A 27335-nucleotide genomic window follows, 5' to 3' on the forward strand; every position below is an offset into this window, starting at 1 on the left:
TACACAAGAAAAGATCCACAGGTAATTCCTAGGTGCCATTTCAATCCAGAAGTCCCTGTTCTCTAGACAGGAACTATCACCCAAATCACTGTAGAGTTCCCCAGGATTTAAATTGGTGTACTAGGTCTTTGGTTCTCAGAAACTATCTTAGAGTTGTCTGTGGGTGGGAGCCTCTGAAAACCCACTGGGGAACAGTTGACTATCTGAGCCTAAGAGAGAACATTCAGTCTCACTTCCTCACCCTTCTCGCTTGGGTTTCCTGTCCTCACGGCACAACCATATTTTTTTCTCTCTTCACTTCTCCTTTTACACAAATAGACCCAGACTTCTGTTACCAGCCGGTGTTGGCCACCTTAAAGATAATCAACAAATTCTACCTGAAGTGCTGAGGGACACTGCCTACAAAAGGTAAGACTTACAGCTTTTAACATCTCCGAACAAGCTCATGTGGGGGCACATCACTTTAAGAGTCCCCATTAATCTCTCTAGTAACTTTAAAATGTCTGATTTCACAGATAGTTAGATCAGCAGTTCCTTCAGGCAACCAGGCTAGAAATACCTGGATTGACTTTGTTATCTGATATCTCTTTGGGCCTGAGCATCTTTGAGCCTACCTATCTGTAGCACTGAATTGCTTACTTTGTATGGTGGTTTCTGATGGTTGAAGTTTTCTGTGTGAGGCGAGAAATGGGGGAGATCTTCTCTGTTGCTGGTGCTTTAGAAAACTTGAGTTTTGACTTTAAAGTGGGGAGAGAGGTAATAGCTGGAGTGATTTAGAACAGTAGCCACGAGATGTATTGTCTTCATCTGAAAAAACATTTTATAAGGGAAGTTAGTGTTCTGACCATTGTGTTTTGGTATAAAATAGGATTTAAAGGAACCTGTAACACAGTAGGTGCCTTGTAACTGTGCTTAATGCTTTTATTCCAAGATAAAACTGGGGATGTTTAGTTTGGGGGCTTTCAAAGAGCAATGCAAACATTGTAATCTAAGGGCTTCTTTCTCCATATTCACTAATCCTTGATATACAAAGCATGCACATGAACAACTTCATATGAAGTGCTCAGCTGAGAGGAAACACAACACCCGATACAGCAGTAGTTTCCAGCTGCTAATTTACTAACTAACAACTACCCAAACTAATTCTAGGCTGCAGGTATTCAGCAAAGTAATAGTCAAGCTTTGGTCCTGATTTTCTGAGACTAACGTGGTCGTCCCTTGTCAATACAAAATGTCTGTGTCAAGTCCTTCTTAGTCCAGGAACTGTGACAGCGCTTTTGATTATGATCTAAAGGAGAGAGAAGAAAGTCCCCTGTGACCTCATTTACTCACCTAAAAATCAGGGGAGAAAATGGGGAGAAAGCGACAGCTTACCATAGTTTCCCTCAGAGGCTACTAAACCTTATAATTAGAAATAACGATCAGTTTTTAGTGAACTGTGTTAACAATCAGGGGTTGGGCATCTCTTGTAGTCTGACATTGCTTTGGCAGGTACTACGGATAAGGAGGACAAATGAGGAAGAAGGGAGAATTTGTCCAAAAATAATTTTGCCCTTACGGGACTCTTCAGTCAATCATATATGAGGACCAGGCCAAAGAATGGTATCTGTTGGGCAGCAACGCTTTCGTTTCTCAATCTTAAAACGGAATCTTCACTGTTTCGAAACTTGTTGATTAGGAGCAGATGCTGAACTGAAATGTGGTTTCCTGTGTGGGTCAGTTAAGATTATTTCTCTTTTAACACAACGTTCTCTTACCTGTATGCACAGGAAGTGATCCAAAGTTCAGGCCAACACAGCTACCTTACTATCACTCAAAGCTTTGTTAAAGTGAGACAGATCTGGAAAGGAAAAACCCTGTTGTTTTCTCAGCTTCGTATTCCCTCTGGTTAGCCGCTAACTGGCCAGAAGCCCTCAAACTACAGCTTTCCTTCCCCAACCCCTACCACCCTATAGTGCTCCAATGGCCAGGCATTGTGTCCAGGTTCTGAACACACAGAGATAACTGATGTGATTGTCAATCACAAAGAGACTACCATGGGGGCGGGCAGACAGAGGGGTACAGAGAACACAATACAATGTGCTCTTTTCTATAAAGTAGAGAGAATGTACACACATTGCAGATGTTTGAGAGTCTGCCAAAGACTCCTTGAGAGAAGACACTGTTATGAATTTATTATCCAGACCGGGTCTAGGAACATTACAGCTACAGAACACTGAATATGCACTCAGAGGAGCATTACTCCCCCACTCCTTGCCATAGGCATGATAGAAATGAAATTAAGCAAGAGAAAATAGTCACATGATCACAGGAAGCACCACAAGCCCTTTCTCCTACTTGGCAATTCAAAGTAGATGGCAAGTTTACTGAACAGACACGTCCTGGGTCTATTTCAGGGCAGAGCTATGCTTGACATCTAGACACAACAATTTCGATAGATTTCTATGGATTTGAAATGGGACACAGAGGCAGATTTCTTCCTCTTTAACCTTATTGTTTCCCTCGATCAGAAGGAAAAGTAGAGGTTATTTTTGGGTGTGTGTGAAGTTGTAGTCATTCTTTTTTCTGAAGTTTCATTCCAACAATTAGTGTGTTGATTTAGTTATAGTGGCTTGTGTTCATCTTGGCTTCTTCATATATTGGCTTGTGTTCATAGTCAGCCTATCACACTTCCTTATACCTCAACAAGCATGCACTGTGTAGGTCGCTCTGTGCACTAGGCACCTGTCCTTGGGATGTTATCAGGAAGAGCTACCACTTAGGTGTAGAAACCAGACACCTGTCTAGATCTGGTCTCTAAGGTTGCAGATGCTGGGCAAGAGGATGGTTGGGTATTTGGATTGTGAAGACTGTCTGGACAAAGGTTTTCAGAAAGAGAAAATATATACTTGCAAAGCCAGTAAGTAGGAGCTCACAATATAAGCCATGAGTTATTATGTTGGGGTATAGAGGCAAATCTTCCCTACTGATTATCCATTTTCACCAAGTAGAAAAGAAATATGTTTTACTGCAAAATTCTTCATGGATTTAAGATAATAAAGATGATATGACATCTACTGGCTGGACTGTGTGAAGGTTCTGGGTAACTGGTCCTAGCTTAAGTAATAGCCTTATTATAGAGATCTCTAGCACCCTTAGTGGCTAGTGTCATCCTGCTGAGCTCCCTAGTGGGAAGAGACAACTTCCCACTATCATCTGAATCTATCTTTCCTCACTTCATTTTTTTTATCCTCCTTATTTGTCTTTTCATGAACTTTTTCTTTCTTTTTTTTTGTTTTTTTTTTAATTAATTTTTTTATTGCGAAAAGAAGAAAAAAAAACATAAACAAAAAAACAAGTTTCCACCTCCTCCCAGTCCCCCACCTCCCCTCCCCTCCTCCCACCCTTCTCCCCCTCCTCCCACTCCTCTCCCCCTCCTCCCACCACTCTCCCCCTCCCCCCACTCCTCTCCCCCCCTCCCTCTCCAGTCCACAGAGCAGTCCGGGTTCCCTGCCCTGTGGCAAGTCCCAGGTCCTCCCCCCTCCGTCCATATCTAGGAAGGTGAACATCCAAACTGGCCAGGCTCCCACAAAGCCAGCACATTAAGTAGGATCAAAACCCCCTGCCATTGTCCTTGGTGTCTCATCAGCCCTCATTGTTCGCCATGTTCAGAGAGTCCGGTTTTATCCCATGCTTTTTCGGTCACAGTCCAGCTGGCCTTGGTGAGCTCCCCGTAGATCAGCTCCACTGTCTCAGTGGGTGGATGCACGCCTCGTGGTCCCGAATTCTTTGCTCATGTTCTCCCTCCTTCCGCTCCTCCTTGGGACCTTGGGAGCTCAGTCCAGTGCTCCTGTGTGGGTCTCTGTCTCCATCTCTATCCATCACCAGATGAAGATTCTATGATGATATGCAAGATATTCGTCAGTATTGCTCTAGGATAGGGTCATTTCAGGTTCCCAATCCTCAGCTGCCCAAGGAACCAACTGGGAACCTCATCTTGGGCACTAGGGAGCCCCTCTAGGGTCAAGTCTCTTGCCCACCCCAAACTGGCTCCCTTAACCAAGAATTGTGGTACCGTGCTCCCCTATCCACCTTTCCTTTATCCCAATTCTCCTGTTTCCCAGGTCCCCCCTCCTTCCCTTCTACCTTTTCTCTCCCCATCTCCCTTTACCCCCGAACACTATCCTGAGTGAGGTGTCCCAGACCCAAAAAGATGAATATGGGATGTACTCACTCATAATTGGTTTCTAGCCATAAAGAAGGACCACGGAGTCTACAAGAGGTGAACCTAAAGAAGCTAAGTAAGAAGGTGAACCCAAGGAAAAACATATAGTTGTCCTCTTGGCTAAGGGAAGTAGACCAAATTTCCGGGGAGAAAATCATGAACTTTTTCTTATAAAAGGCAAAACTTTTAAAGAAGTATTTCCAGGAAACAAAGCAAGGGAAACAGTTATTAAAGCCTTTCCGGCCCCTAAGGCATTTCACTCCTGAGAGCTCTCAGGAGCTCAGGGCTCATGCAGCACTCCCTGAACCTCTCTGGCTCGGAACCATTCAGGAAATTCTATCATATTGAATCCTTAGAACAACTCTGAAGGCAATATTAAATGCCTCTTTAAAGATGAGGAAACTTTAAGTTTGACAGCTTAAGGAAGTTGTCCAAGGCTATAATTGTAAGCGGCAGTGCTTGAACTTAAACTAAGCTTGTTTCTAAAGTTGTGTTTATCAAACAATGATCTTTATGCTTTGAGCTCAGTGAGTCATCTTCACCAAGTTACACTGCTCCCACCTGGTTCGTCAAGCCCGGAAGCAGCTGCAGATCAGTGATAACTTGACTCCCCTTGATCCTACATGTAGAGCAGCAAGTCCACCAAAGCTCTGTGCTTTGCTGAAGCTGCCATGAGGCTGACATGCAGGCCCAAGTGCTAATATATCTGTGGAGCATAACAGCAACAGACACGCTCTTCCATCAAGGTCTGCCTGTCTTGAGTTGACGCAAGCTGACCTGTCTATAAATAGACCTGACCAGACTAAATAGACCTCAATGTAATGACGCAGTATTAGGAATGAGGAATTTTCAGTATAGGAAAATTGTGTAGTTTTGTAAGTATACTTTTCTCATACAGACCCACATTATTGTTAATTTACAACAAGTTTATTAAGAGGTGCACATAAAAGCCATTCACTTTTTTTTTCTTCATAAAAGGATTTCTTTTTTTTTATTGCGAAAAGAAGAAAAAAAAACATAAACAAAAAACAAGTTTCCACCTCCTCCCAGCCTCCCATTTCCCTTCCCCTCCTCCCACCCTTCTCCCCCTCCTCCCACCCTTCTCCCCCTCCTCCCACCCTTCTCCCCCTCCCCCCACTCCTCTCCCCCTCCCTCTCCAGTCCACAGAGCAGTCCTGGTTCCCTGCCCTGTGTTAAGTCCTAGGTCCTCCCCAGAGAAAAGCCATTCACTTTTGATTTTAAATTATTTCTATTACCTTCTGAGATTATAATTACATCAAACCCCTTCTATTTCCTCCGCATAAGTCCTCCTGTATACCCCTCATAGTTCTTTTTCAAATTCACAGACTTTTTTGTCATTAATCATTGTCACACACACATTGATACGTACATAATTACACCTGTTCAGTCTATATATTACTACTTACATGTATGCTTTTGTGACTGACCATTTGGTATTAGGTATTGATGTGCTCTTCCCTGGAGAAGATTTTTTTCTTCTATTCTCAGCATCCTTCAGTTGCCTGTAGTTCTTTGTCTAGGTTTGAGGCCTTGTGGGTTTTCCCTCAGTCTACATTAGAGTGCCTATTGTTGTCCTTGTTTTATTCATGTTTAGGCAGTCACATGGGTCAAACTTTATGTGTGTATCTTATAACATTCCTGAGAGATAAAAAAATAACCATATCTGATCCTCTTGCTCTTACAGTCTTTCTGCCACCTTCTCTGCAATGATCCCAGAGCCTTAAGTATGGGCGTTGCTGCATAGATGTATTCATTGGTACTGGGCTTTGGTATTGGGGGGTTGTGGTTTTCTTAATGGCTTTTGTCTGTTGAAAACAGAAGTTGAACTAATGTGGAATGAGGACTACACTTCTCTGTGGGCATAAGGATAATCATTTAGAATGCAGTCAGTGATTATGCTGGCTTAGTAAAGTGGCTGTTGTAGGTTATCCCCCAGGAGCTACAACTTCACTAGCCCTGGGTAGTTGGCTAGGTTTCTGGTATTTCCTTCTTGTTCAGTGAGTCTTAAGGACAATTAGACACCTGTTTGTTACCCTTAAGTAATGCCATTACTGTATCCTGTGGGTTACTGCGCCATGCTGGTTCTTGTGGTCCATAGGCATCATGTCTGTGCAGTAGTGTTGGTTTGTGCATGGCACTTAAATTGTTATTTAGTTTCAAAAGTTCTGACCATGGAATTTTTGCATTCCTTACTGCCTTGTTTTTGGCTTTTTTGAGAATCACTTGGTTTTTTTATTTGTTTTGTTTGTTTCTTTGTTTTTTTTTTTTTTTGTTTGTCAAGCTATCCTGGAACTGGTAGATTAGGCTGGCCTTGAATTCACAGAGATCCTCCTGCCTCTGTCTCCTAAGTGCTGGGATTAAAGGTGTGTGCCACCACAGCCTCGTGAGAGTAACTTGTTAATATCTTATAAATTGTCTATGTAGAAAAAAGCAAAGCTACTCACTGTAGCTACACATTGGCCTCTGCAACTGAATTTTATATAGACAGAGCTCAAACACTGTTAGAGTTCTTTTGAAGTTTCTGTCTAACCACAACCACCTCCAAACTTGATCTCACTCAAGGCAAGAGTAGATGGTGCTGAATTACAGATCGAGAGAGAGAGAGAGAGAGAGAGAGAGAGAGAGAGAGAGAGAGATCAAACTAGGAACCTACAAGATAGTTCACAAGCCCAAGCTCATTGTTTGGAGTAATTAAACGGTGTTTAGTCTGGTTCCCGCACTGGGTCCTGGGATGTGGCCTCAGAGCATTGTGGTTTAGTCTTGAAGGTTTCCTGGAAATTGACGTCAGGAGCTTTCCTCATAAAAAAGAAACCCATGAAAACACTGTGAGTCATGGGGTGGAAGTGACAGCTTTAACTGTTAGGTCAGGGTCAGTTCCGCAGAATGGTACAAGAGTGGGAGTTTTAGAAACTGGCCAGTAATGGTGTAGAGAGGATAGGAGACATTTGCCTGGGCTTATAAGAAAATAGGGCCATTTTGCAAAGGAATCCTTCAATTTGACAAGAATCCAAGTAAGCAGAAAACCAGAAAGGGAAGAAACGGATACCCGTTTGCTTTCTGTAAAGGTAAGAGTCGATGGTGACACACCCAGGCTTGAGGGTATCTTGGTTATTGATGGAAAATGGGTGTATATATATTTGAAAAAGTTGTGATAGGACTCAAGGATGCTGGGACGTCTGTGACTCTAGGAGGCAGATGACTTGATAACCCCCTGATAGTTGATAAAGAACTTATTTTCCTTTGTTTAAAGCATCATTTGTTAACAACAACAACAAAAATCTCAAGGCTACTGACTCTGTAGTATCTTGTTTATTCTACTATATTAGAATATGGAGTTATTAAATGAGGTAAAACTATTTGTTTGTTTAACAATCTTACTAATTTTGGGGGTTATTATCTGATGTGCTAGGTGCCAGTAATTCAAAGGTGAATGGGTGTGCCTACTTTCAAAGTTTACCTCCTAATGAAGGAAGAGATGCTTGTAATATAGATTTTGATATAATGAAAAAGATTCAGAGATAGTGCAGGCACTCCTTTTAGGAGTGAGGACTAGCTATAAAAAATTAGACATCATAGAAGATCTCATGGAAAAATGATATAATTGAGTGAAAAAATTGTTAGTAACTGATCAGAATAAATGTTGAGGACAGAAAGGAACATATTTTAGCCAAGAACATGAGTAAAAGAGAGGAAAGAGGTTTTAGATTTCCATGCAATCTCTGGTCCGATTTCTGTTTCTACATTTTTTTCATTTTTTAAATATCATATACCTGGAATCATGCATTATGCACTTTTATATCTATCTTTTGTTACTCACCATAGTTATTCTTTTACATTTTAATTGGTTCTTTGAAAGTTTCATACATCCTTTTTATTATATTCTCTACCTCTCCCACCTCTTCACTGATTTACCCACTTTCCTACCCTTTTTCATCCTTTCATAAAAATATTCAAGACCAGCTTGTGGTTTCAAAATATTCTTGGATATGAGGTCTCCCATCGGAGAGTGGTTGACTTAGCAGGGCCTATACTCTGAGAGTAAAATGTTACTCATAGCCCCTAATAATTGTCAATATTGCCCCTGCTTGGGGGTAGAATAGTGTGCTCTCTTTGTTGAGATTTGGTCTGGATTAGGCTTGCGTAGGGCTTGTGCATCCTGTCAAAAGCAATGTGGGTTCAAATGTGCAGTGGCCCCGCTGTGTCTAGGAGATAATGTTTCCTTGTAGTCATCCACCACTTCAGGCTCTTACTTCGTTATGCCTCCTCTTCTGAGATGATCCATGAGCCATGACAGGGAGGTGGTTCCGTCTTTAGGGCTGAACATTCATCAATTTAATATTCTTTGTACCTTGGCAAGTTGTGGGTCACTGTGTTAATTATTGTCTACTTAAAACAGAAATTTCTCAGATTCAGTTTGACTGAATTTATGGTCATAATTAGGAGTCAGTTTAATACTATGTGTTTTTATTAAAATAATAGTAGATTCCTTCCTACTGTTTCTGAACTGTCTAGACTTCTTAACTTCTAACTTCTTAGCCTGGTGATGGTGGATGGATATTCGTTCTTTCAGTCTGTGCCATTTTATTGGGGAATTGAGGCTATTGATACTGAGTGATATCAATGACCATGATTTTTGATTCCTGTTATTTTGCTGTTTGTAGTGCTGGTGGAGGTGTGTGTGTGTGTGTGTGTGTGTGTGTGTGTGTGTGAACATGCACATGAGTGTGCTTCTCTTCTTTTGATTTTGCTGTGCTTTCATGTTTCATACTGTGTTTTCATTGATGTAGTTAACCTCCTTAGGCTTAAGTTTTCCTTCTAGCACCTTCTGTAAGGCTAGATTTGTAGCTAAATGTTTAAATTTTACTTTATCATGGAACATATTATTTTCTCCATCTGTGTTAATTCAAAGCTTTGCTGAGAATAGTAACCTAGGTTGGCATCTGTAGTCTCTTAGAGTCTAAACACCTTTGTTTAGCCACTCTCAACTTTTAGAGTCTTCATTGAGAAGTCAAGTGTAATCCTATTAGGTCTGCCTTTATATGTTATTTGGGTTTTTTTTTCCCTTGCAGCTTTTAATATTCTTTCTTTATTCTATATGTTTAGTGTTTTGATAGTATGTGGCAAGGAGACTTTCTTTTCTGGTTCAATCTATTTGGTGTTCTGTATGATTTTTGTATCTTTATAGGCATCTCCTTTAGGTTAAAAATTTTTTCTTCTATAATTTTGTTGAAAATATTTTCTGAGCTTTTGAGTTGGGTTTCTCCTCCTTCCTCTATACCTATTATTCTTGAGTTTGGTCTTTTCTTAGTGTTCCAGATTTCTTGGGTGTTTGGTGTCAGGTGTCTTTTTAGATTTAGTATTTTATTTGACAGGTGAATCCATTTCTTCTATTGTATCTTCAGTGCCTGAGATTCTCTCTTCCCTCTGTTGTATTCTGTTGATGAAGCTTGTCTCTGTAGTTCCTGTTCAAATTCCAAAATTTTTTGTTTCCAGAATTCCCTCAGTTTGAGTTTTCTTTATTGATTCTGTTTCCAATTTTAGGTCTTTAACAGTTTTATTTATTTCCATCTGCTGTTTGTCTGTATTTTCCTGGATTTCTTTTTTTATTAACAACTCTTGGATTTATTCAAAGCAATTCATTTTCAAAACTGAAGTTACCGCAGTCAGAAAAAAAAAAGCCAGAACACACAATCAGTTTGCCTGTCCTTGTGTTTGACACTGTGGTGGCTTTATTCAAAATACAGTTGCACAAAAGCAGTAATTTCAGTCTCTAAGGGCTTAATGTGCTGTGTACACAGGCAGTCCAGAGTATTAAAACCAAATTCAGAACTACAGAACGAGGAGCCCACTGTTGCTCATTTGCATGAAAACACCACCCACAAAGCTAAATTAGTCTTAATAGTTATTTGTTTTTAAACCCATGAACTCTAATTCTGATTGCACAATAGATGATTGATTTTAAAAAGTCAATATATAGATTTTCTTTCTCTAAGGGATTTCTTTATCTTCTCCTTAAGGAACTTTATCATATTCATAAAAGCTGTTTTGCAGGTTTCTTTTTCTTGTGTTTAAGTTATGTTGAAATATTTAAGTCCTGCTGTGTTTGCATAGCTGGGCTCTAGTAGAGGCACTGATTGTATTTTTATTCGGGCATCTAGGCCTCTGAGTTGGGAATGAGTATAGGTTTAGGTGCTGATTTCTGGGTTTGTCTTTGTTGGGTAGATACTTTGTTCCTTGTCTTCTATTTCCTCTCTGGTTATGTATTGCCTCTTCTCCTGGCCTGTTTAGCTGGTGCATTTATATTGAATACCTACTAGTGTTTGCGGCTGTAATACTGGGATGAGTTGAGGAAAGGAAGGTTGAGGGAGAAAGTCTTTTTGATCTGTTGGTAATGGGTTCAGAGAAGAAAGGAAGATTATATCAGGCTTCCAGTTACAGAGCTGGTGATGAGCTGAGGGATTGGATCTCAGGAGCAGTAGGAGAGGTGTGGATCTGCCTTCAGACTACTTGTTGCCCCAGAAGGAGCAACCCTTTGATCAGTAGGGGATAACTTGAATTGGGGTTTGAGACAAAGCAACAAGAGGGAAGAGGAAGGTTAGAAGGAAAAGGAAGGTTTACCTATTGTAAATAGGGCAGCAATGAATAGTCAACTCATTGGCATATGCCCCCAAACCTGCTATTCCACTCCAAAAATACTTGTAATTTTTTTTGTAACAAGCTTTAATCATGTACCCTGGGTTGGCCTGGAACACGTGTCAATCCTCCCACCTCTGTCCTTGAGGGTTAAGTTTGCAAGCAAGTTTTGGATTATAGCATGTGCCAACTTTGTCCCTCATCCAACCCCTTCCTCCTGTATTTACATTCCTTCTCCCTCCCCTTCTGAACCCTCAATTTATAATTATTTATTTAAAATATTATTTCTATGTATTCTCTGGAAGTTTTGTGGATGTATATAATGTAATTTGGCCATACCCACTTTCACTGTCTCTCCCTAACCATCCCCAAACACTCCAAAACATTGTCCTCCCAATTTTGTGTCCTTATTTTTTTTATAAATCTGAGTTTAGTCAATGCTGCTCATGGGTTCACTTGTGTGGGGCGTCTACTAGATCATTGGCAACTGCCCATACTTCCAAAAAACTCTGACTTTCTATTTCCCAGCATTCAGAAAGTTCCAGCAGCTCCTAAACTTTGTAAGCTGTCCTAAATTCATGCTGCAATTTTATGTAGGGCACCAATGCATGTAGGGTACCAATGCATGTAACCACAGTATCTGTGAGTTAATGATACTCCACATCCAATACAAGAATTTTCAGTTTTTTTCCTTTCCAGACTCAATGTTATTGTTATTACAAACTTCTTTTTTATATATATATTTTAACCTCATATAATACTGTTTTTCACAGTTCAGTGTTTATTAAAGATATTTAAATAATGTGAAGTTTACTTTTCATTATTGTGACAAAAATCCTTAGGAAATCAACTTAAAAGAGGAAAAATTGTCTTTTAATCACAGTTTCAAAGGCTGCAATGTGTGATCACTGGCGCCATTAGTTCGGGTGTGTTCTGAGGTTCAAACACTGAGGTGAGAGCATGGAGCAGAGCAAAAGTGTTCTTGTCATATGGTTGAGAAAGAAAGGGGGACATGAAGAAAGAGAGACAGGGGTAGATAGAAGGAGAGATAGAGAAAGACACACCCTGTAATGGCATGCCCCAGTAGCCTAAATCTTTCAAAAAAGGCTGCAGTTCCTAAAGAATTTATCACCTTTTTAAATAGCATTATCAACTGGCGACCAAGTCTTCATTTAACACATGATTCTTTAGGGGTCATTTGAGATTCAAATCACAACTAGCAAGAATACATGGTCTACTTATCTGTGCAGTAACGTTCGTCTTGCCTATGGTCTAACAATTCGCCTAGAGGATTTCCCTAAATGCTTCTTGTAGTGTGGATCTGCTGAGAAGAAATTCCCTTAGCTTTTGTACATGTTATAGTTATGTCTTTTTAATATCATGAACAAATCTCATATGTATATTATATTCTTTGCTTTTTCTTAGTTTTTCCAATTTTTTTTTACTGATTATAAAATCCTGATGTGATTTTTCTGGGGTGCATCTAAGTGTTTTAAATGCATTACTTTAGTCTTTCTTGGACTGACTGTTTTCTTATAAATCTTATCTTCATATTAACTATTTTGTGCCAAACATATCTTGTTTCCTTTGGCTATTTTAAGATTTTGTTTATAACATTGATTGTATACTTTATTTAAATTTTACTACAGAGTATAAATTTCTTATTTTTGGATTTCATTGATCTTCTTTGTCATGTGAATAAATTATTTTAATCTTCTTCAGAATTTATTAAAGGTATTAATTCTTCGAGTATTTTTCTCTCTTTACTTGGGTACTTCCATTACATACAAATTATGATATTCAGTATTACTTTATTTAGAGGTGCTCTATCATTTAAATTTTTATTATATGTCCTTTTATGATTTTTTTACTACCTTAAAGTTCACTATTTTTTCCTTATATAATATCTACTAATAATATGTCCCAGTGTATTTTTATCTCAAGCATTTCAGCTTTAGCAGACTAATTTGCATATATATAGCAAGTATTATATTATGTAGCCTAGGATGACCTCAAATTTGTAATCCTCCTGTTTAAGGCTCCCCAGCACTGGGATTACAGGCATTTGCCATCATATTCATGTCTTGAAATGAGAGATAACCCTGGTTTACCTAGATGGGCATTGTCTAGACATAATTTTCTCTCTGTCCCTTCCCTCCCCTCTTTCCTTCCCTCCCTTCTTTCTCTATCCCTTCCACTTTCTCACTGTCCATCCCATTTGTCTCCCTCTTCACCCTCTGTGTGTGTACCTCCCTAAGGACATACATAGTGACAGAATTGGATACCATATGTACTTCTCTAGTGTCTACACACACATATATGCATATACCTACCATGTAATACATCATATATATCTACACAGTGGTATCCTTGCTGAAATAAATGATAGCCTCACTTAAAAGACTGGGCTCATATTGTGGACCCTTTTAACATCTCATTATGCATTTGTGTGTTTTATTTTTGCTATAAGATCAGCATCTATTGGAAGGTGTCTAATACTTAGCCATGGCCATATCTAGAACAGAAATATCTTAGATAATTGTGCATAAGAGGACCTTCTATTTTCATCTGGAGAGGTTTATAGACCATTCAATAACAACTGATGAAAAAAGAGGCCATAAATTTGAAGGAGATTGGGAGGGGTATATGAGCTATTTGGAGGAAAGAAGGGGAGGGAAAAATGTTGTAATTAAAACATGGTCACAAAAATAAATAAATAAATAAATAAACAACAACAGCAAATTTAGTTAGTAATGAATCTAAAGAGAGTTAAGGAACTGACTGACCAAGTCCCTGGCTTTCTTTTTCTTGAGCAGTCAGACATTAGTCACTAATATCACACAGGACCAAAAGCATTGGCTTAGTCTGTGCCACTAAGACTCACTTTGTTGTTAGAATAGCTCTATCATTGGGTCATGGGGCATACTGAAACATCAAACATTGCTTACTGAATTGGAGTAACATTCAGTGTTCAAGATGATGCTTGTTCAACATGGGCTTCAATTTTTAAAGTTGAAAGCAGAGATTTAGGGACAATTTCCAAAGGAGAAATAAATAGTTCAAATACAAGATGGTGGTGACAATCCTTTGACTCTAAACACCTACATTTTGGAGTCTGTTGTGCTACTTTACAATGCCAAATCCTCTAAAATATTCTTTTCTTATTCTTTCTGCTTTTTAGGTCATACTCTCCCAGAATGGGCATGAGCAGCCTGAAATTGCTGAAATATGTCCTGTTTGTCTTTAACTTGCTCTTTTGGGTAAGTGTTTCCTTGGAATATGTCTGAAATAAAACCCCTCCATCCCAGTTAACCTGTCCTTTCTTTTCAGCTAAAGAATGTAGTATAGAATGTGAACTGTGCACACCTTGAGACTATCTGGAACATGTCATGTATATATAAAGAAACAATAATTTCCTTCCCGCCTGCCTTTTTGTCTCTATAAGCCTACAAAACTGAAAGGTGCCAGGTGGTGGTGGCGCACACCTATAATCCCAGCACTCGGGAGGCAGAGGTAGATGGATCTCTGAGTTCGAGGCCAGCCTGGTCTACAAGAGTTAGCTCCAGAAGAGGCACCAAAGTTACAGAGAAACCTTATCTCAAAAAACAAAACAAAACAAAAAAAACCCAAAACAACAACAACAACAAAACAACTGAAAGGTATCAGTGCAGTCAATAATGGAGCTGCCAACTCTCTCTGGGGGCTTTAGGATAATATTGCAAATAGCTGGCATTTATAAATGAGAAATGGACTATAATTTCGGTGTTAAACTCTACACTCTCCTACTCCCTGACCGCATGGAAGAATATTGACAGACAGAGAAATAATATGGAAGTTCTGGTTTTTGGAAAGAACCTCAGAGATGAATTCTGCAGTATCTAGGCTATTTTTATTCTCACCAATAGTGTAAAAAGGTTCCTTTTTTCTGTCATCCTGGTCAGCATTTGTTGTTGATAATTATCTTTGATAGCTATTCGACAGAATGAAATGGGATCTCTATATAGCTTTGATAGTTGAAGATGTTGAACATTTTTCCATATTCTTATTGGCCATTTATATTTCATTCTTTTAAAATTGCTTATTTCCATTGTTCATTTGTCACTTGTACATTTTTTAATTCTCTTTTTTTCCAGTTTTGGAATTCCAGATAATCTAGCAATTTACTACTCATTTTGTCTCCAAAAGAAAAAATAATCACCTTATTACAAAGATATTTGAACCCCATGCTTTTCACAGGATCTTTCACAACAGCTAAATTGTTGATGCAGATTAGACATCCATCAGCAGAGAATAAAGAGTAGATGGTATATGTATATAGTAGAGTTTTTCTTAGACATAAAGGAGGATGGAATTATGAAGAAAAATAGATGAAAATTGAGGTTATTCTGAGTGAAGTAAGTCAGCACCATATAGAAAAGGATTGCATCTTCTCCTTCATGTGTGGAAGTCAAGAAAAATAAAGAAAGACATTTAGCTAAAAGGGGACTATTAGGAGTGAGGAGGGGGAAAATGGAAAAGAAAAATCACTTAAAGATTAATAGAGTGGTGAATATGATCAAAGTACATTATATACTTGATGCACAGACTGAAAAATGAAACATTTTGTATAATTAATTTGAATTAATAAAACTGTTAAGTTTCAGACACATATGTCCACGTTAGTAATTTAACATGAAAAAAAGAGATATTTAAGGAGGTTTTACTGTACTGAATTCAGCAGCTGCATTTCATCTGTAAGATTTATCTGTACTCATGTATTTATGAGACTATTCTTAAATATATATACATATATATACATATATATTCTTTATTCTAGATATTAGTACACACATATATGTACTTATATATAGAATAATATATATGTACTTATATGTAGTAAAAGTATTAGGTCCCTCATAGGTCTGACATTATCTTGGCATCTGAATATGTGTTGTAAAAAATGCAAGTGTTACTTCATATGCAGAAGCTGTTATTTCTATATGATAATGGGAAACTGAGTAAAGAGGCAAGTCTCAAGTGAGCCCAACCCCCCTCCCCTCAGATGATTCTGATCTCAAGGATATGAGAATATAAGTTAGGAGATACTTAAGAACCCCAGTAGCACATACACTGAGAGAAACAATAAATGGGACCTCCTGAAAGTGACTGAGAAGCTTCTGCAAAGCAAAGGACATGGTCAACAAATCAAAATGGCAGCCTACTGAATGGGAAAAGATCTTTACCAACTCCACATCAGACAGAGGGTTGATCTCCAAAATATACAAAGAACTCAAGAAATTGGTCATCAAAAGAACAAATAGTCCAATAAAAAATGGAGTACGGACCTAAACAGAGAGCTCTCAACAGAGGAATCTAAAATGGCTGAAAGACACTTAAAGAAATGCTCAACATCCTTAGCCATCAGAGAAATGCAAATCAAAACAATGCTGAGATTCCATCTTATACCTGTAAGCATGGTCAAGATCAAAAGCACTGATGACAGCTTATGCTGGAGAGGACGTAGGGTAAATGGAACACTTCTGCATTGCTGGTGGGAGTTCAAACTGGTACAGCTGCTTTGAATCTCAGCATGGTGATTTTTCAAAAAATTAGGCATACACCCAGCAATACCACTTTTGGGTATAATACCACTAGGACATGTGCTCAACTATGTTCATAGCAACATTATTTGTCACAGAACCTGGAAACAACCTCGATAAAAGAATGGATAAAGAAGATGTGGTACATTTATACAATGGAGTACTACACAGCAGAAAAAATAATGACATCTTGAAATTGGTGGGTAAATGGATGGATATAGAAAATATCATGTTGAGTGAGGTAACCCAGACCCAGAAAGACAAATATCATATGTACTCTTTTATAAGTGACTTTTAGATATAAAGCAAACAAAAACCAGCCTACAGTTTACAATCCCAGAGAACCTAGACAGCAAAGAGGACCTTAAGAGAGACATACATTGATCTAATCTGCATGGGAAGTAGAAAAACACAAGATCTCCTGAGTAAATAGGGAGTGTGGGGATCATGAGAGAGGGTAGAAGGGGAGGGGGAGGAGAGGAGGGGTGTGGAGAAAAACATATAACACAATAGAAACAATTAAAAAAAAACAAAGAATTACATTCACCTTAGAATGCTATGGAATTTTTCCTTTCAGGTCTGTGGCTGCTGCATTTTGGGTTTTGGTATCTACCTCCTGGTTCAAAACACCTATGGAGTGCTCTTCCGTAACCTTCCCTTCCTGACACTGGGCAATGTACTCGTCATTGTGGGCTCCATTATCATGGTGGTTGCCTTCTTGGGCTGCATGGGCTCAATCAAGGAAAACAAGTGCCTGCTTATGTCGGTGAGTCCTGTGATATTCTGAGTTGGGATAGATGACGGCTCAAGTCCAGGATGATATGTTTCATGGTAGATTACTTTTGGATGATATATATAATTAAAGAACTGAGAGGGATAAGAAAGTAGTGGTGGTGCATGCCTTTAGTTCCAGCACTCAGGAGGCAGAAGCAGAGGGATCTCTGAGTGTGAGGCCAGCCTAGTCTACAGATCAAGTTCCAGGATAGCCAGAGCTACACAAAGAAGCCTTGTTTTGGAAAAAGAAGAGCAGAGAGGTAATAAGCACAGAATTTTTGCTTACTTACTGCTTTTCTTCATTCTTTTACAACTTAGATGACAGCTTAGAGAATAATGTATCCACAATGAGTTGAGCCCATAACAGTCAAAATAAAAGCAACCCCGGAAGACATCTCCACTGGCCAGACTGACCTAGATAATTCCTCAATTAAAGTTCCTTTCCCTTTTGATTCTAGGTTGTGCCAAGTTTACAATAAAAACCAACCAACACAGACCATCGCTTGTCAATTTCATATATACACACATCACTTTGAACCATAACTTTCTTGCCCCATATGTGTCATGTTAATATCAGGATATAAAATATAGTCCAATTCCAGTAATCTCCTAAAGCCTTTCAAAATTTCCAAGACTTCAAGATCCAAGATCTTTGAAATCTGAGCGTAGTAATTAACTGATGAAAAATAATGAGTAGGTTCTTCTGAACATAGTGACCCTCCCCAACGATGTAGAATTCTTCCTTAACTCATGCACAAAGTAGCCTTCATAGTAGGAGTTACACAATTTAGGTAAGGAGCTTGAATACAAGAAAAAGAAGAGAGATTTGTAGCAGTTCCCTGTCAAATAATCAGCCTGAGGAATATTATCAGGCTTAGATTTTACCTACTGGCATTGGAGTAGAAAAGATACAATTTTTCTAGTGTACTAAGGAAAGAGGTTGATATGTTTGCATCCCAGTTATCCTTTAAGTCATGTGTTCAATCTTCTCTTGCAGATCAACACTTAAACTAGAGCCAAGATCAACAACAATAACAATAATTATGATGATGATGATAATTATTATTATTATCAAACAGTTCTTTGTCAGACATAAAATGATAGTAAACATCAGAGACAGGACAAAACAAATGATTTAAGCAGTCAAAATAGTTGTTTAAGTTTTTTAAAAGGTGAAGAATAGTTGTAACTGTCCAAGCTTTTTCATAAATGTCATGTAGGGATCACAATTCTAAATTTGGAGACGAAAATTTGACTTAGAATTATGATTAGGCTCCTTCTTTCTCTCTGTTCAGATTCCCTCCCAGCCTTCATCATCATCCACCTTTTCTCTTGATCTAGACTTGATCTGATATATGGGATCAGGACCCAAACTCATGCTTTAACATCCTGGCTTTTTGTACAACTGTTTCACTAGGCTGATGCTAAAACATTGACTCAACAATGTTAGAATAAAGTCAGAGGATAGCTAATCTGCCCTCTAAAGTCCAACTGTAGGAAAAGAACACATATTGTTCCTAAAACAAGAGAGGGCTTATAAAGCCCTGGGGAGGCAGGAGCAGTTCCCATGCATGATTGTGTGTGTGTGTGTGTGTGTGTGTGTGTGTGTGTGTGTATGTGTGTGTGTGTGCGTGCGCACGCGCATATGCCCACATGTGTAGACCTGTTTTCCCCCATGTCAGAGAGAGGTAGATCAGAAGTGGGGATTAATGTTCTGATCATGTCTCTGCTTTGTCACAGTTCTTTGTTCTGCTGCTGATTATTCTCCTTGCTGAGGTGGCCTTAGCCATCCTGCTCTTTGTGTATGAGCAAAAGGTAAGTTATGAAGAACATGACTTGCTCTCTTCTTACTAAGATGGGGAATACATGGTGGAGAAGTTAGTAAAACCAAATTAGTAGTAAATCATACAAATGAAGTAGGAGGATGAGAGTTAATTGCAGTTGAGGTGAGAAAAAATGTCATGAAGATTGTATTTGAATGATGCCTTGAAAGATAACGAGAGAAAATGAAGCAAGCTTGTCTTCTTGTCTTCCTCCTGTCTACTTCTCTCCATGGAGTTGGTAGTCTTCTCAGTAAGGTTTGACCTTGGCTTTGTATCATCCTTCCTTTGTAACTATAGTTATGGAAGGATAAAAGTCCATCCATTATGTATATCTTCCTTCAAAACCATATAACCTTCAGCTTGTTTTAACATATAGCCTCCCTCATCTCACTTCCCTAGTTCTGGCTCCTTGGGCAGGGGTATATATTATTTGGTCCACTAGAAATCTCTTATTTCTTAAATACATCTTGTTTTTACTATGTCTTCTCTGATGAAATATGATTTATCACAGCTGAGCAACTTAGTGGCTGAGGGCCTGAATGACAGCATTCAACATTATCACACAGACAACAGCACCATGGCAGCCTGGGACTTCATCCAGTCACATGTAAGTACATAAAGAATCCTGCTCAGATGAGTTAAGCTGAATTCCAAGGTTTGGTTCCCAGAAACCAGCATCTCTTTCCTAATGTTTCAGACTCAAAGATCATCAGTTCTAAAGTCCAAAGTATTGTCTGTGCTCTCGTAGGCAGAGAACTATAGGGGTTAATCCAACTGGTTCAAATTTTTCTGCATTCTATTTCATTCTTTATCTACTGACATAAGATCATCGCTTTATCCCTAACAGGATGAAAAGAAGACCCGAATAAATCATATTGGATTAGTTTATTTACTTTTATTCCCCAGTCACCAAAATTATTACATTTTATTACCTAGCCCTCTAGTGTCACGTCCCTCATGCTTCTCCTTACCCACAAACATACATCAACTTTCCATTCTTTCCTTAGAATGCCGAGGGACAAACATGCACTAGCGAGCCTTGTACGGGCGTGATATACGTCCCAAGAGTACCATCATCACCCATGATGGATTAATATGGAATAGATGATAGTAACATAGGAAATTACAACATAAAGGGGAGGACTTGGAAAAATTACAACCTCTATCTTTCAAACTCTTCATTTGTTTCATTTCAGATTCGAAGTCCCTTTTAATCTTCAGACACATAACAAAGTAAAAACAAAACAAGAGGAGTAAATCTCTTGATACATGTCACCAGCTTTATATCAACATTTGTCACTGCCACCTCATTCAATCACCAAACATTTTGCTAGAAAATTCTAAAGAAAATGAAATATTGAACCTGATAGCATCTCACCCAATATTACTAAAGGGTCTGGCTCAGTGGTTAAAAGCACTTATTGCTTTGCTAGAAGATCTGGGTTTTGTTAGAGCACCAATCCAGTGACTCACAACCTCCTGGAACTCCAACTCCAAAGGCTCTGAAGCCCTTTCCTGCTTCTACATGCATTTGCATGGGCTTAGTGAAGATACACATAAATAAATTAATAAATGAATCCTCAAATATAGTATATATATTTATATGCAAACTACAGTCTTCATTCTAATTATTCTAATTTTCTCAAAAAATTTCAACTGATTTGAACAAATCAAGATATAAGAAGGTCCAAATGTTGCATTTAAATGAAATGTCTCAAAATTTCTTTTATTCTATAATAGTGTTCTTTATATGTGTATGTGAACAAAAATTAGGTTATTTGTCCTAGAGATTTTACCATTTTCTGTATCTGACTGGTTTTTTCTCACAGGTATTTTGATGGCAGGAAATCTGCTTCCCAGAAGGACTGTGAATCTAGAGTCTTGATGAAGTCTCACTCTCTCCTTCTTTTTCTCTTCTTTTAAAATAACGGTTTTTTTATTAATTGAGAATTTCATACAATATATTCTGATCATATCTACCCCTCAACTCTTCCCAGATCTGCTCCCACTTCTCTACTCACTCAAGTTTGTATCCTCATTTTATTGATAAACCCACTGAGTTCAGTTAGTGATACCTATATACTTTTGAGTGAGGTCATCCCATCGGAGTGAAGTTCACCTACCAGATATTATGCCTTATATCCTTAAAAACTGCTTATCCTTCCGGAAGTAATCAGTTGCCAATAACTCTTCAACTAGGGACGGAACTTCCTGGCCATTCTACCCTTTATGTTTGTTCTATTTTTGTGAATACTGTCACAATTACTGTGAGTTCCTATGTGAAACTGCCCTGTTGTGCCCAGGAAATGCTGTTCCTTATAGTGAATTAGTCTCCACTGCCTCTAGCTCTTACAACTTTCTGCTCATTCATTCTTTCACACAGATCCCTCAATCCTGGGAGGAGATGGTGTAATATAGATGTCAGCTTAGGACTGAGTACCCCATTTTCTACACATCGACCAACTGTGGGTTTCTGTGATAATTACTAAATCTACTAAAGAAAGGAACTTCCCTGATGATGGCTAAGTGATGCACTCATCTATGGGTATAGTAATAAGTCATTAGAAACTGATTTGATATTTTGTCCATTTTAGCAAAACCATTCTAGTAGGTTCTCCCCAAGGGCCTATAGACTATCCAGTCACAGATTATTGGCCCTCAAAATGGTGTCAAGTATGTGTCCTATCTTATGTAAGATGCCTTAAATCCAAGCAGAAAGTTAATGGTTACTCCCGTGGCATCTGGGTCATGATAGTGCTAGTAGTAGTGTCTTGCTAGGCTGATCATTATTACAACTCTCAGGATCACAAGTCTGTAAGATTTATGACCACATTTCTCCTCTGGTAGCACATACAGAACTGCCCAACACTATGAAATCTAGCCAGTACGTATCAAACTTCCAAATCAATCCAGCTTGATCTCTCCATGTTCTGTGACTCACATATGTTGAAGTTTCATCAATAGGGTCTTATACCAAGTTCTGGAGTGTAACTGGAGATATTGGCAGTAGCTTGTAATATGTAAGGGTCTATAGAACCCCAATGGCCAGCATCCCCAACAAAGGTTTATTTGTTAGTCTGGGGTCTAGTAGGGGCATTATTGTTCAATTACAGATAACGTCACTTAAATTGTTTATATTAAATTGTATATATATATATATATATATATATATATGGAAACATACTGCTGCAAAAGTTTCCATATATCTTTTTTCCAGATCTCTTTAGTGTTAGTTACCCCTCCTAGTATTCTATCCCTTACCCTGCCCTCCTATCCCCCAACTCACTTAACTATTCCCATTCCATTTATCTCCTTTATATGACAGAATTCTATCTAACTCCTCTATCTTGAGAGCATCCCCATACCCTTTTACCAGTTTCCTGGCATCTATCTATACTCCAATTTAAACAAATAATCTAAACGTTCAAAGTTAGCATCCACATATAAGAGAAAAAACATGAAATTTATGTTTCTGAGTCTAGGCTATTGTACTCAGGATGATTGTCTCCACCTTTGTCCATTTACCGGAAATTTTCTAAATTTAATTTTTCTTAAGATGTGAATAATATTTCATTGTATAAATGTACTACATTTTCAATATCCATTCATCAATTGATGGACATTTAGAATGGCTACTGCAAATAGAATAGCAATAAAGGTGTATAAACAAGTGTGCCTTTAGTAGGACAACAGTGTCCTTTGGGTGTATGTCTAAGAATAGTATAGCTGGATCATAAATTTCTCCTAGATGTAAAACTACCATTCCTCTTTTCTCATCTAAGCAGGTATCTAAATATTAATCCAAGTTAATCCAGTTAAGAGACACAATGAAGAATCTTTTGTTATACTATTCTCTCTCTCTCTCTCTCTCTCTCTCTCTCTCTCTCTCTCTCTCTGCGTGTGTGTGTGTGTCTGTCTGTCTGTCTCTGTGTGTGTGGTAGTTTGTGTAAAACTTGTCCAGAGATTTTCAGTAATCTCAAGAATCAATGTGGTTAGCCTTAGTTCTGTGTTATAAGGCCTCCTGGGAAGAAAGTACTCAATAGATGAATATATAAGCCAAACATGCCCTTTGTATTCTGTGAAGATGTCTTCTATGAACAAAATGATATAATAGTCTGGGAACATTTAGTTCCAAAGAGGCTGCAGCAGTAGATCCATTCTGATTTTTTTTTTCTTCTGGAGTCAGATTTGAAAGACAAGCATACCTTTTGTATAAAGTTTAGGGTTCATTGTTTGTGTTGGTTTTTGCTAATTTTCTAATCATCATGTTTGGGGGACTTGTCTTTCAGCTGCATTGCTGTGGTGTAAATAGCACAAGTGATTGGACTGGAGGTCCACCATCTTCGTGCCCAACAGGTGCAGATGTTCAGGTAATTTTGTTAGCAATTTTCTTGTTACTGGCTCTTTTGTTCAAACTTAATTACATCAGAAACTGTTCCAAAGGACCTAAATCTTCCACCTAGAAACAGGGAATTTGGAACAACAATAACAAAAAGGAGCAGGGAAACGACACCCAGTAACTATAGAAGCCTCGAAAATCCAGAAGCAAGTTAATCCATTTAAGAGACACAATGAAGAATCTTTTGTTATACTATTCTCTCTCTCTCTCTCTCTCTCTCTCTCTCTCTCTCTCTCTCTGTGTGTGTGTGTGTGTGTGTGTGTGTGTGTGTGTGTGTAAAACTTGTCCAGAGATGTTTCTAGACAATTATTCAACAAAAGATAGTTCTCACTTTTAAAGTATAATTTACATGATTAGGGTAGAATAGCTTGTTAGGTAACTGCTTGTCTTCTCTCTCTCCCTGGAGATGGCAGATGCATTTCCTTTGTGAGATGAGTTAAAGGCATGTGGAGGAATGAGAGTTTTGGAAAAGGAGTTTTTAGAAACCACCTTTCCTCTTATTTTTGGGCTTTCTTCATCTAGAGGAAAACAGAGTCATCTTCCAATAAACCAAATCCCTAAGACCTTGTCTTGACCACATATTACCTTTTCCTGAGTTTGGAAATCTATAAAAATATTCAGGTCCAAGGGAAAAAAAAACACAGGACAACCAGCAGTCAACAACTCTGGAATTTTATGAGGTTATGATGCTGATTCCTGAAGCAAATATTGAGATATACCTTGATCCAAAGATCACAACACCTATAATCCCATATGTTATTTTTTAGATCAGCTCTTAGTGTCCAAAGAAAATAAGGACATGTATTTTTTACTTACTTCTTGGGTGCTAGTTTAACTCTGTTAAAAGCTAAGTCTTCTGTGTTAAGTGCAAATATACTGATAATATCAGTAGGAAGGCCTCTGACAATGTTCTCTATGTCTGTCTCTTTAAAAATTAAAGGGAAATAAAACTGCAACATCTGATGTCAGTCTCTGTATTAAATAAATACAAACTGCCATCCCAGATAACCTTCCTGATAAAGTTGACATATTGGATGATACCATTCATGCCTATAATTTTTCCCCTAGGGTTGCTACAATAAAGCAAAACAGTGGTTTCACTCCAATTTCTTATATATTGGAATCATTACCATCTGTGTATGTGTGATACAGGTAAGAGCTTCATCCTGGGATCCCCACAAGGATTAAATGAGTTAAAACACGCAGTCTTAGAACAGTACCGGGAAAGAAAAATGATGCAATAAATGTCACGTTATTCATGAGTTTCTCTATTCAAGGAGCAAATTATTATATTATCAACTCAACTTGAAACATACAGAAAAATGGTTATATGAATATATATCAAATTAATGTGCCCTTAGAGATACAAATGAGTCACAGTCAAATTAGGAGTGCTAAGCAGATTTCCACATTAGTTGCTCACTTAGCTGGTCTGGAAAAGATTATGATAAAATAGTTACTTTGAAAAATTGACCTTTTATGTTAAGAAGGAAGTAATGATGGAAATTATAATTATTTTCCCTTTCTGCTTGTACTTGGTTTGACAAGTGAATGGGAAATTTTGTTGTTTTGTTGTGTGATATTCATAAAATTATTTTCTACCAAAGTATTGAGCATATTATACTTTATTTAAGACCTACTTAAGTGCTAAAGATTAAATGACCTTTTCTCTGCTTGGAAGCAAAAGAAACCTAAGGCTTGGACAGAGCTGACTTATTTTTCTTATACTGTTCAATAAAGACAACTGGCTATACATTACTCATCTGTGACTTTTTTTTTTTTGGATTTTCGAGACAGGGTTTCTCTGTAGCTTTTTGGTTCCTGTCCTGGAACTAGCTCTTGTAGACCAGGCTGGCTCGAACTCACAGAGATCCGCCTGCCTCTGCCTCCTGAGTGCTGGGATTAAAGGCGTGCGCCACCACCGCCCGGCTCATCTGTGACTTCTTAAGAAGATAAAAATGTTTCCAAAACCTTCCACATTTCCATCATACTGCAATTGCTCCAATTTTCTTCCTAATGCTGTCCTTAATCATAAAGAGAGAAATTCCTTAGAAGGGAGTGATGCCGGAGAGTGGTCACAAGGTGATAGAAATCTTGCTTTTCTGTGTTACCAATCCTAGTATCTGTGGGAGAAATGTTTTCTCTTTTGAAGACCTCACATTTTCTCAATTCTTTTCACAGGTGCTGGGGATGTCCTTTGCTCTGACACTGAACTGCCAGATTGACAAAACCAGCCAGGCCTTAGGGCTCTGACTTGCAATTGCCCTGAGCTTAAAAGACTTATCTCTCTCTGGAAAACCAAAACACCCATAGCATGAGGCCCCAAACAATTACCTGCCTGCCTGGTATTTTGATTCCTCTTATCTCTCCCTTGAGTGGGTTCCTGCTTTATATACCCAAGGAAGAGAATATTGGTCATGAACTTCCCATCTCAAGCAGAAGAAAATCATTCACCACCTGATAGCAGTAACCATATCCCTTAAAGATGGGGAAACATAACTGGGTGAATTTTTTGGACATGAGAGGCCAAGAGAACCTATAGCTCTTGTGACCTAAGATCCACGGATGGCTGCCGGTGTGGATATAGCTCAGAATACTGACCTAACATATGTGAGCCCCTGAATTTAGCCCTGAGTACTACAAGATAGGCCCAAGTTTAAGTGTTAGATTCTTAACAATTGTCAAATCAGTCTCTAGCCTCTGAATCATGCTATTTTCACTCTGTAAGAGACATACTGAAGGGAATTTTGGAGTCAGATTTACTGGATAATTGACGTACCCCATTTCCTTTTGAACATAGACTTTGAAAATAGGAATGTTACAGAGATCTCTCTTCAAAGGGAAATGTTTCCATTTCTTTGTTAAAATATCTTATTGATTTCTGTTATATCCATCCATTCAGAAATGACTATCTAATATTCCTGCCCTATCTTCATTCAGTCTTAAAGCTTTTGAATTATGTAGCCATGGAGAACAGCCCAGAAGTACTAATATCTCCACTGTGTTAGCTGGTAATCATATTCATGTTTATATTGTTATTTCTTTACAAAATAAGGTTCTGTTAAGGTACTGCTTTAACACTTAAATAAACAAAATAGTTTATGATCACTGTTAATCAAACATTTGACTCATTTTGATATTTATTAGTTAGCTATTTCTGTATAACAACTTAGTCCAAGATATAATGGTTAAGAACCTACACACATTTGTTTTATTTACTGATTCATTTAAAGACAGGCTTTTACCATGCAGCCCAGGATGTCTTAGATGTTCTATAAAGCTGAAATTGGCACCAAACTCATGATCATTCTACTTATACCTTCTGTATATTAGAATCACAGGTATGTGCCACTATGTTTAGTCAGGACAAACTTTTATTATCTGATGGTTTTAGGTAATCAGGAATTGGAAGTAGCTGTGAAAAATGATTATAGATTGCTGTTTGTAGCATAACAAAGACTAAGAGGTCACTCACTCGTGTCTTCAGTCATCTCAAGTCTCACTGGAAGAGAAATCCATTGCATGTTCTCACAAGAAGCCTTGAATCATGGCCCAGCATACTTTTACATGGATAGATTCCTGAATAAGGAGACAGCTAAGACATAGAATGAGATACAACAACCAAAATAGAAGCCACAGACATTTTATAATCTAAGCTAAAAGTTCTGCCACTAGTTATTCTTAGAACTGGTTCAAAACATTAATTCCCACTCATGAGTAGAGAAGATTATGCAAGGGTGTCACTACTTGTTGTATAAGAGATTGCTAACTATTTCCTCATTCTTGTTGTGTCTAGAAGCTAGTATACTTGTCTATATGATAGCTATATTTTATAATGTAAAATTAGAAAATGTATAATATAATGCCTAATGTACAGAACTCAAAGGACTAAAAAGAAAAGAA

The 27335-nt window shown here is 38.2% G+C and overlaps 1 protein-coding gene across 2 annotated transcripts; it reads left to right on the top strand.

The window, feature by feature from the left end:
- Positions 1 to 308: 308 nt before the first annotated feature.
- On the top strand, positions 309 to 26534 carry LOC121449745 (leukocyte surface antigen CD53). 2 transcript variants are annotated; one of them, XM_041654430.1, is made up of 8 exons: positions 309 to 408; positions 14039 to 14117; positions 17014 to 17202; positions 18951 to 19025; positions 19545 to 19640; positions 23323 to 23403; positions 24501 to 24584; positions 25614 to 26534. In XM_041654430.1, exons 2-8 carry the CDS (start codon positions 14055 to 14057, stop codon positions 25683 to 25685), a joined length of 660 nt encoding a protein of 219 aa, XP_041510364.1. In that variant the 5' UTR covers positions 309 to 408; positions 14039 to 14054; the 3' UTR covers positions 25686 to 26534. The 2 variants fall into 2 exon arrangements, with proteins under 2 accessions (XP_041510364.1, XP_041510369.1); XM_041654435.1 differs by lacking the exon at positions 309 to 408 and adding an exon at positions 7193 to 7289.
- The last annotated feature ends 801 nt before the right edge of the window (positions 26535 to 27335 follow it).

The sequence above is a fragment of the Microtus oregoni genome, unplaced genomic scaffold (assembly GCF_018167655.1).
Source record: "Microtus oregoni isolate MIOR12 unplaced genomic scaffold, Mior012 000000F_ref0000247, whole genome shotgun sequence".
Taxonomy (NCBI): domain Eukaryota; kingdom Metazoa; phylum Chordata; class Mammalia; order Rodentia; family Cricetidae; genus Microtus; species Microtus oregoni.

Bases quoted from the DNA above. Each gene is read 5' to 3' on its own strand.
- LOC121449745 (XM_041654430.1), top strand. From the start codon at position 14,055: ATGGGCATGAGCAGCCTGAAATTGCTGAAATATGTCCTGTTTGTCTTT. The intron at 14,118-17,013 runs GTAAGTGTTTCC...TTTTCCTTTCAG, and splicing joins TCTTTAACTTGCTCTTTTGG to GTCTGTGGCTGCTGCATTTT. The intron at 19,641-23,322 runs GTAAGTACATAA...CTTGTCTTTCAG, and splicing joins GGGACTTCATCCAGTCACAT to CTGCATTGCTGTGGTGTAAA.